This window comes from Larimichthys crocea, chromosome VIII, assembly GCF_000972845.2.
Source record: "Larimichthys crocea isolate SSNF chromosome VIII, L_crocea_2.0, whole genome shotgun sequence".
In the NCBI taxonomy this organism is placed as follows: domain Eukaryota; kingdom Metazoa; phylum Chordata; class Actinopteri; family Sciaenidae; genus Larimichthys; species Larimichthys crocea.
The window spans coordinates 6,149,062-6,159,929 of NC_040018.1; the positions used below are offsets into that span (position 1 = coordinate 6,149,062).

Genomic DNA, 10,868 nt, shown 5'->3' on the forward strand with positions numbered 1-10,868 from the left:
CTGTGGGAAAGTGAGACTAGCATCCAATAAAATGTCATGGATTATTGTAGATATTATAATTACTATGTTTATATAGTGTTCATGTTTGACACCGTTGTGGAGAGGCTCTTGACTCCAGGGCATAATGTGCATTTCACTGTTACACTCGTTCCCTTCATTTCTTGGAAGGAAAAGTAATGGATATACTTCCATTTAAAGAAGACTATTCAGACTCGCCATTCCTGTCGCACATGAATGTCCTGTGTCGTCTTTGTGTGTCTGACAATTTGTGTAAGTTGTGTGTCTGACAATTTGTGTAAGCAACACCAGCCCAACTCCACCTCTGATTGGCTTACCATGGAATTTTACTCAACCTCAGCCAATCATCATCATTTATGCGATTGTCTCGTGCCCCCTCACTAAGGAAGGAGGAACAAGAAAAATCTCTGCTGCTCGGCTTAAAGATCTAGTTGGTCTGATGATAAATAGCTGCTTTCAATCATAGTAACACGCCACATTTTTTGTAACGCCGTTACTAACGCCGTTATTTATAGCACCGATAATACCATCACTGCTTATCAGCCTCTATTGACATAATATGAAAGATGAAAAAAAGCTGAAGGGACATTGATAGAAGACGTTAAGAAGAGAAAAAATAGAGAATGATCAAACAAAATGCCACCGGATAAGAGGAAATCTCAAAATAAACTTTTCGTTGTTAGTAAGGGCTTAGTTGGGCTTCTTGATCTTAGACTAGTAAGTAATATTAGCTGGCTGCTATGCCTTGTGTTGTTGTACTTGCTGGATGTTTGGCTGTTAGATGAAAACTTTCTAGTTTTTGAGTAAAAGTAACATAATCATAACAAATACATCTGTGTAGTTGCCTATATTTATATTTAACAGTGGTATTGCAAATTGGGGGCACTGAATCGCAAAAAAAAAAAAAAAATTATACGCAATGTTGCTTTAAAGTACTCACAAAACAGAAAACCCTGTATTATTTTGATATATGTTGCACTTCTATCTATGACATATTACTGATGCAGCATTATATAACCAGATATGTGACTGGAAGTACTGCTACTTACTGTAAGTATATAGTGTTTCTGATAAAAGCTGCATATCAAACCTGCAGCTATTTTCTTTTCCCCTACACACCTCTCTCAATCAGCTAAGGGGCCGTCCACCTCACTCTTCCATTGTGTGCGATTCTCCCTTTATCTCAACTCCCAGCAAACACATCCAAACATGATTACTCTGACTGCATGTTTTACAGAACTGAAGGCTTTTACCTCCAGAGAAGTGGAGGAAAATCAATGTTGCCTGCCCTTTAAAAACAATTCACAGTTGTATAGTTTCTCAGGGGGGGGTTAGCGTGCTGATGCCACTCACTGATGTCCTTCAGCCGTCAGCAAAATTCTGTCCAACAAATTCAATACGACTCCCTGAAATAGCTGAGAACGTTCAAACTAGGGGAACAGATGTGTAGGTATTTTTGTAGCCCATCAGTGCAACAGCCGCAGTCAGAGATGCTCTAAGTCAGTTTATGCAGCATTCCACATTAAAATGTAACATTATCAGCATGCTTGGTATAGCTTAGCACTTCACACTCATCTTACAGACACAGTACATGTAATGTTATCTCTCTGCTCTGAGCGTACAGGAGGAAACGCTGCTTTATTCCACCCGCTGGCTTGCCCTCCCTTCACCCGCTGACTGTAATCTCACGCTGATCTTTGCTTTATAACACCCCATCAACAGCCATCTGCAAACAGCTATGAGTGAGATGAGAATTCATCTCCGGGTTTAATTTAAAAACGAGAGCGCCCACTAACCCATGGAAGTAGAGTTGTGCGAAACGGAGCTGCAGGCCAAAATGAAGAGGATTACAGATGGATTACCTGTGTTCTGACTCGTGGATGGAGAATATTACTCCTGATGTGGAGGACTTCTGCTGGATGGAGGCCAAGAAGGTAAACTCACTTTTACTCCTGAACAGCTGCACCACTTTCTCAGTGATGTGTGCCGGGGCGTGAACTGCTCTCCCAACATCTGAAGGAATAAAGTCAAATGGAAAGAAATCATGAGCTTGTGTCAACTCTTTTTTTTTGCTTCTGCTTTCTCCGTGTGCACTTGCCAGAAGTGCAAGCAACATGTTAAGCTTGCTAATCACACATAGGTGGAAACACAAAGCAACACTTTAAACTTTGAAACTACAACTCATCGACACTTCATGCGGTTTGTGTTGATGCCAAGAATCTTCGTACACCAAACTAATGCATGTAAATCGATGCTTAGACATCAAACTTTGCATAAGCCACGTGTTATTTTACACCTAAGAGAACGTTAAGTCCTTTTAAAGACAGAGAGAATATCAGAACATTTGCAAGGATAAAGATTTTGATCAAACTGGATGAAGTTCTTTGCCACTCTTTTGTGGTTTGTGTTACGGCTGCCGCCGTTTCGCCCCACGCATATGTGTGTGCAGTGTTTTCCCAATAGGTAAATACAGGTGTGCGGTTGCCGGTCTCTGGTTGGCCCCAAACTGGAGGAGGCGGGGACAACAAGTTCGTCAGCTGCAGGGCCAGGATTGGTGGCATCTTTCCCACGCCGCCAATGAGAGCGCCCCCGCAACAGCATCACCGGGCATTTAAACCGCAGCCGCCCGAGCATCGTGGCGGCTTCACTCATTGTTGTGTGTTTGTGAGCTTGCCTCGTCGTATGTATCTAATGATACTCATTTGGGTTGTATTGTGTCGTATCTGATGATACTCGTTTGTTCGTATTTTGTGTTTTGTAACTGGAGGTTTTGTGTTTGGCTTATTGGGACTGGGCAGGGTTTAGTTAGTTTATAGCTACTGATTACACGTAGACTATTTCTGTTAGACTTATTAGTTTAGAAGTGCTGTTTTTGATGTGTTTTTGGTTATCTGCTAGAAGCTTAGTTAGTGAGGTTTTTCTTTCTCGTTTTGGTTTTCTAGTTAGATGATATAGGCTCTGTTTAGAGTTCTCTTTTTGTTATGTTGGTTTGTTCGTTTAATCAGCACTTGCTCGCCTTTAGTTCCCTTTTGCCTCACCTCCTTTTGTTAAAACAATCTAAAAAACTTTCATTTAATAAAACACTTTTGTTTAATAACCTTTACAATCTGGTTTTATGTTACTTCCTTTCATACCCCTAAATATGGTCGTTTGTTTTTCAAGGATGATTCATGGTACAATTTCAGTCTTATATTTGCAATTTTAGCAGTTGGTTGTGATAAGTTTGTACGTAGTGAAACAGTTGCAAGAAATGAGACATGGATGTTTAGAGTGGATAATCTGGGTTGATTTTACTATCTTCTAACCTTGAGGGTTGTTTCTTGGTCAGTCTGACTACATTTGAACGTTGCCATCTTCTCGTATCTCAGCAACTGAACCTCATCAGTATTGCTTTGTTTCCTAGGATGTGGTTCTCTTCCTTCTCCGTGGTTGTCCTGTTGTTTCCCTTCATGTTTCACGTTTTTTCCCAGTCTGTCTATGTGTGTTTGTGTTGCTGGGTCTACCCTGCAAATCAACCTATGCACCTGCAACTGATCTTCAGTTGTCGATTTCTGTTTCGCCTTATCAACTCCGACCTGCGCGGTATGAAACACCAGCTCATCCGTTCTAACTGTCGTCGTGCTGTTCAGTCACCCATGCCTTTGTCTGCCTTTTCAGTTGTTGCACTTACCCATTTGTTCACTTGCTAGATCTCACTGTAACCTTGTGTTGTCCGTGTCCCCGGATTACCCCGTCTGCCTGCCATGTCCATCTGCTTCCAATCTACAGTTGCTAATTTGGATTTCGCCTCCCCGTCTTGGCAAAAAAAAGCAACAATATACAGCCTTACCTAGGACTGCTGGCTTTGTTTGTTTCACACATTTCTTATGTTTTGTATTACACCAGCCTAAGATGAGTTTTAACATCGATTTCCTATTTTCCACGGTCACAGTTTCTAATCGTGTCAGAACGAAATAAAATGTTATTGCTCAATAATGATTGTGCGAGCAGTTTGGAAGCACATCACTGTGTTCAAGGGCACCCACAACACCAAGTCACCAAAGACAACAGAGTTTGTTTCTTCACTTGTTAATGCAGCGAGTTGTACATTCCTCCTCTGTAGTAAACTTCACATCAACTTTCACAAAGAATGTAGAGAAGCAAGAGTAAGTTGACTTTATGTTACCTGAACATGGACTGAAACCGGTAACTGTTATCCAGATTGAAATATCTCAACAACTCTCTGGGAAACTTATCAGCAGTAACCACCAGGACCGAGGACAGTGTGGTTCCAGACTCCCAGCTGTACATGACAGACAGTCCAGTGCAGAGGAGCCTGTGGCTGTCTCAGCACAGGGCTTTTAAAACTCCCTAGGGTGACAGTGGCCCGCCTGCCTTCACACTCAACCTCCCTCCTGTCACTTCCCAGTCGATGGAGTGCCACTTCCTCCGCCCCCCTGGTTCTCCAACATGCCCGCTCTCTGACCACAGTCTGTCATTAGATCACCCCCCTTTAGAATCTGCAGAGACGCTGGCCCCATTTTCATGATGTGAAGATACTGTCAGATTTCAAAGACTGCTTCTTTATCTTCACCTGACTGACTCGTGAAAGAAAAACTTCAAGGTCACTGAACTGTTTACACATTAAATTCACTCCCATTCAAACTGCAGCTGGGCCTCATGTAAATGCTTGATACAGCCAACGGCTACACACTATTTACAGGTTTAGATCGCTGTACCAACAAATTTGTAGTAATGAAAGCTTTGTTTCTCTGCATAGGAATAAGAATCCAGCTCATGCATGTCTTCTGCTGTGTATTGTGCCTGATGATTGGTCTAAAAAGAGCAAAGCCATTTGGATTTCTCTTATTAGATGTTTGGGGTATGAACGTGACAATCGTGCAGTAACTATTGTTTCTTTTCGATTTAAGAAACATATATATATACATATATATACATATATATATATATATTTATTTATTTATTTATTTATTTTTAAACCAAAGATTGAATAATCCTAAAATCAGATTTGATGACTTCCTTGAATTGTGCACATCTGGGTAAAGCCGGTGTCACGCAGTGTTGTCTCAGTCCTCGTATCATCATATTAAAGGCTTTTTTTTTTTTTTGTGATGTTGAATTGTTTCAACATAATTTGGATAAATCGCAGTCTGCTAACAGGTACATGTCTGTAACAAGAGCTAAGCAGACAAAAACGCTAACAGATGCTGTTCGACAAAGAGCTTGTAGACACAAACTTTACATCATTAAATTTCACCCTTGTGCACACACACACACACACACACACACAGTTTGCTAGTCTGACGTTTGTTTACAAATTCTGCTGTACTTAAAATGAAATTGGCTGACGGAAATTACAAAATTACGGAGAAAAAAAATGTTCAAACCAAAAGAAAACTGAACGTAAGTGTTGTCATACACCAACAGTTCACTAATAATGATGGATCGATAGTACAATGGGAGTAGAGCTAAAGCAAGTGCACCCAGCAGTCTCTGGCTTGTAGACATAAACAAACCCATTTACAGTGACAGGAGGAAACAGGTAGAGCGGGAAGGTTCGTCTCCAGGCAGACATGATGAAGCCCAGTGTAGCAGGCAGCAGCCAGCTGTCACCCCCCCCACCTCTCTCTCTCTCTTTTCCTTCCCTCCCTCGCTCTTGACTTTACAGCTCATCACTTTAATCAGAAGCCCGGTGGGTCCTCCCCCAGCTCGGGTAAGTCTTACAGATGGCCTCCTTAACTGGCAGTGAGGAAGAGGAGCTCAGCCGTGGTCCGGAGAGACTTTGCTCACCAAAGATTCAGCCAGCCAAGTCTGTGAGGACTTCTGTCTGGCCTGATATGGAAAACCCGTGTCACAGTGTCACAGCCAGATAAGCACATTACTGTACTACGCTCAAGTTTTTTTTTTTTTTTTTTTTTTTTTTTTTCCTGCCAAGGGCACAAAGTAGATCAGGGCAGAGTTTTCTCGGAGGCTGGTGTCCAGCAGGCCTGCAACTGGCAAGAAACTGACAGAAATCCTTCGCTCTCCAGCTCACAAGCTGTCACTTTTTATTTAAAATTCTCCTTACAAGATTATATTCAAACGGTGATGACATGTTCAAATTCAAAATTTACAGTCTATATGCAAGCCAAGCTTGTAATCAGCTTGACCTAGTACATGACCCATCAGTAGACGAAGCTTGTGCTGTTGTGATGCGTGTTACGAGAATGGAGGATACCAACGAGAAAAGCCGCCCTGAGCGGACAATGAAGACACCAAAGCATCCGAGATGAAGTGTGTGGAAGTATTTTGGGTTCTACGTAGTAGATGTAGAGAGATGTTCGTACAAAGCAGTCATCTTACTCCTACTACTACAACAGATCTGCAGACTGACCTGACTGCACAGACGAGCGGAGCAACGTCAACTGTACAACCTCGTCTGACTGCCTGACTGCCAGAAGCTCATAAAAATGCCATCGCCAATAAGACGGAGAGATTTATAAGCAAGGAGAGGCGGCCCCGTTGGTATTGTTTCTGAATCTCATGATGGATCTGGAGCCATGATATAAAACTCCAAGAGAGTCTGAAACACAGTGAGCTGTGACTGTCACATAAACGTGCTGCGACGTCCTTTAGTGTCTTTATGTTTTTTTTTGTGTTGTAGAATATGCGTCGAGATAAATAGTGTGGTACTGTGTACACCATTTCCTGCAGGTATTTGTGTCTCTGTGTGTGCTCAGATTTGTATTGATTATATTGTTATTACGGTTGAGTGAGGACATCGGAGTAATATGAAATATGCTCAAATAAAATTCTACATATAGTGGCTTTAAATCACGATTTCCAGAGCTTTAAACACAATTTGGATGCGATGGTCTGTGCTGCAGGGGTGTATGCCGAAAATGCAACGTCCTGCAGCGGTGGAGTTGAGCCGGTTGGTAAAAATGCTGTCTGAAGAAATGCTGCAGCCACCGGGCAAACCCTCCACAGTCAACCTGAAAGGTCTCTGAAACTGAGGCTATCCAGGTGGCTTCATGGACTAAACTTTGATACTCTACCTGTTGTATTCTGGCTTTGTTTATTTAATATGCCAGCTTCTAAATCTGAGTCTGACTGGCAATTTATGCTGCAAAATAGTGGCATGAAGAAGTTTAATTTGGTTTGTGTCCAGTGGTTTGAGAAAGAGAGTGAGAAAGACAGTTTTGGTTGAGAGACATAGACAGTCAATGAGAGTGAGCAAGTGGCAGGTTATCCATGTATCCATGCATGCTCTACCTGGGCAAATAAGTAGTTAAAATGTTGCTGTTCGTAGAGAACCAACAATAGCTCAGTGTCATGACACACCACTGAATATTCATTGCGGTGCAAGCAATTCACTTCTGTTGCTCATGATAAGGGTCAATACATGCAAGCCTATCTGTTCTGTTTTCTAGGTAAAACACAAATGCAATGTTGAGTCACGTAAACTCATTTTAACACATCTCTGGTTTTGCATACTACTGTCTGTGGGCGTCTTTAAACGACACAATGCTACGCGCGGAGGTCAGTAGAAGTTCATTGCCAGCCAGATAGAAGTGGAGAAGTGGTCAAACAAGATAAAGTGCCACAAGGTTAAGTGGCTCTACAGCCCATAAGCAAGAAATACAGGAGAAAATATGGAGAAAATGATTAGGGCTGCAATTAACATTTATTTTTCTAATGGTGATTAATTCTGCACAGTTTCCAATAGCCCAAGGTTACATTATCCTCAAATAACTTGTACGACCAGCAGTCTAAATTTTTATTTCCAAATACACAAAACAGAGAAAAGAAGAAAGGTCATCTTTTTCATACCACTTTAATTCGCAGGCCTGGTACTCATGACAAAGCTTTAACCATGAATATCAATAACCTCTGGACAAAGTGCAAATACACAAACAAATGATATCTAGATCTAGATGAAAGAATGCCTCCATGCACTGTACAGCCAGCTTGGCTGTCTCTGTTTGGATGTATTTACAGTCCCTGCAGGAGCGCATTCAGCATCACGGGCAGCTGCTCAGAGGCTGCTGGACTGCTGGTTATAGGAACGACATTAAAAAGGTACAACGAGGGAAGAATGACACATCAAAGTTCTGTGGCATCGGTTGAGTCAAATGAACCCGTGCGGCAGGTGACACGCGAGATTAAAAAAAAAAACTTTTCACTGGCCATCGTACAATGCTTGTTTTGATTGTAATATCACAAATACTACTTTTTTGTGTCTAAAGTAGCGGTGGAGTAAATTAACAGATGAGGAACAATGTTTAAATATAAAGCACTAGAGAACATTCTTGCTGTATCATGGAGCCCTGATCTCTATTAAATACTGAATTATTAAATAATGCATTTGCACTGCACGTTGGCAATATATGTGTTTTGTTTGCCACTGCTAAAACTGGTTGCAGTCCTTAGTTGCTTGTTAGTTGGTACATTTTTGTCGCTACAGGCTCCTGTGTCGGTCAGCAGTTTACCCTCATCAGTGTGAAAGTTGGACATATATACACTGGTAAAAATATAGCACCAGAGGATCTTGGGTTTTATTTCTTCCCCCTCTCGGTTCCCTGTCAATCTTTTCAACTGCCGAATTATTTTAGAAATGGAAAGAACCAAACAACCTGGGAAGAAGTCTCCCACAAATGTGTATATCCTCTGTTATTTCCATAGCATCTTTCTTTCCTTCTGATCCTGCAAGAAGCCAGTCATCTCTGTTTCCACACTTTCAGCCCTCCAGTCATCTGTACATCCACACATGAAGCTAGCCAGCCAGTCATCCATCCGGTGCACAGCACAGCAGACTGTCCCTGAGGAGCTAGCCTGCTTTCGGCTCCTCAAGGCGGGTCTGCGGCTGAGAGCAAAAAAGCAAAAAAAAAAAAAAGACTGGACTGCAGAACAGGGGATGGGCTGGAACTGAAGATAAAGGACTGAAAAAGAAAAAAAAAAACTCTCATGGATTCAAGGTAATGTTTTAAACAAAAAAAGCAGCATGTCAATAGCAACCACCTATGGCACCTCCCTTTGACTGCAGCTGAAGCAGAGATGTAAATTCAGTGTACGGTTTTCCATCAAAAGCACAAAAGTTAGTTTAGGAGCAAAGACACCAACATGAGCCACCAAATACAAGGCAAGTGGTACAGTTACAGCAAAACAGCAAGGAATGTCAAGTACGCTTTAGAAACTGGAGAGAGCCGCAGAAAACGAACGTGTTCATAGAAAAACAACAAAGGAAGAAGAGAATGTGATGCATGTGAAGGAGACTGCGAGTGCATGTCAAGCAGCCTACAAACACAGTCGAGCTCTCAGCAAGCCTCTCCTAAGTTGACTTGGCTTGCATTTGAAGAACTCCTCGACTACTGAAAAATTCATAAATGTGAATTGATAAAACATTGATGATTCAGTTCAAGTTTCCTTTCCTTTTGCAAGTGGATAAACCCGACTCTAAGCATTAAAACAAACCCCTGTAAGCTCTATCGGGTTGGTTTATTGGTCTGATGTGGCACAAATCTGATGAGATGCGCCACAGATGACATCTTGAGAGGGCGTGTTCCCGCCTCCGACGGGGCTGACACCTCTTTATCGCAAACAATCAGACTGAGTGCGGTTTGATTACAGTAAATAAGGATGAAACTCGGAGAAATAAAGCCCATCTATCTGCGGGAGAGTCATCGGCTGTCACTTAAAGAACAATAATGCAGAGCACTGATGCAAAATTCAGCCAGAGGAATATTAGATATTGGGTTAGAGTAATGAACTTCCCATTTGAGTTCTTCCACGGGCGTCAACATTTGCATGTTGCATCTCTGGCACACACCAAACACATGCACAGTGAGGCTGTGAAGCCTGTGTTGAACTGTGTGTAGATTAAGTATCTGTGTGTGTGGTATGCAATGAGATTTGCACCATAAGAGATGGTACTTGAGCTGAATTTGAATGTGTTATGCCCGGGGCAACTTTGGCTGAGGTGGTCGAGCGTGTTTTCTATTAATCGGACGCTCACTGGTTTGTTTCCTGGCTCCTCCAGTCCAGTTGAAGTGTTCCTGGGCAAAATACTGAAACCGAGTTACATGTTAGAACTATTTCTTGGTGGACAAAAGTGCAGTGACTGTGTGCAGCATCCTAAAGTCTCGATGTTATATACAGTCTATGCTAGCCTACTCTCGGCTTGTTTCCTTGAAATGCCTGTGCATGGCAGGACCAGTCAGGGCTTTGAGACTAAACCCAAAGGTGTAATTTCCCCTGCGGATGGGGCACCATGACCCCCTGACTTTTCAAAATCCTGATGTTGTTCGTCTTCTTATATCAAGCAGATTTTCTTCTACTACATCTCTCTGAATGTTGTCCCCTTTCATTCCTGCCACCTCTGATAAGAGAGGATCTGAGCTAATAAAAACGTTCATGCACTCGCATCTTTGGAGATGTGTTACTGTGCGCTCAAAGCGACGAGATTAACAAGCAGAAGCAAGTTTTTCCTCAGGTCGACCTTATCGGTAAAGGTTGTTTGGGCTGTATGCAGCCTTAGACACTACTCAGGCTTGAATAAAAGGCAGTGACAACTATTTACTGTAAATATTCCTCTGTAAAGACAAACTGAACATGAGCCAAAGACGAGACCACAAAGCACACTGGTCTTTGTAGTGACATTGCAAATCAACAACAACAGACACGTATAGCAAACTAAAAACATTAGAAGTTCACAAAGCATTTCTTGGTCTCCTATAGACTTGATTCAAGAGGGTCAACGCAGGTGTTTCCAATGATGCTAATTAAGGTTCCATTCCATTTATTGCAGCAATGAGCCAACATGCACCAAAGCAGCACTCTGACTCTGAATGGAATGGAACCATCAGTATCAT

At 42.1% G+C, this 10,868-nt stretch overlaps 1 protein-coding gene across 1 annotated transcript in view; it reads right to left on the reverse strand.

Moving 5' to 3' along the window:
* The window catches only part of LOC104922755 (protein kinase C-binding protein NELL1), a 269,223-nt gene that overhangs the window by 230,810 nt on the left and 27,545 nt on the right, over window positions 1-10,868 (reverse strand). The window contains exon 3 of the mRNA XM_027281540.1: window positions 1,881-2,031. Coding sequence (XP_027137341.1) covers window positions 1,881-2,031 — 151 coding nt within the window. The remainder of the gene's footprint in view (window positions 1-1,880; window positions 2,032-10,868) is intronic.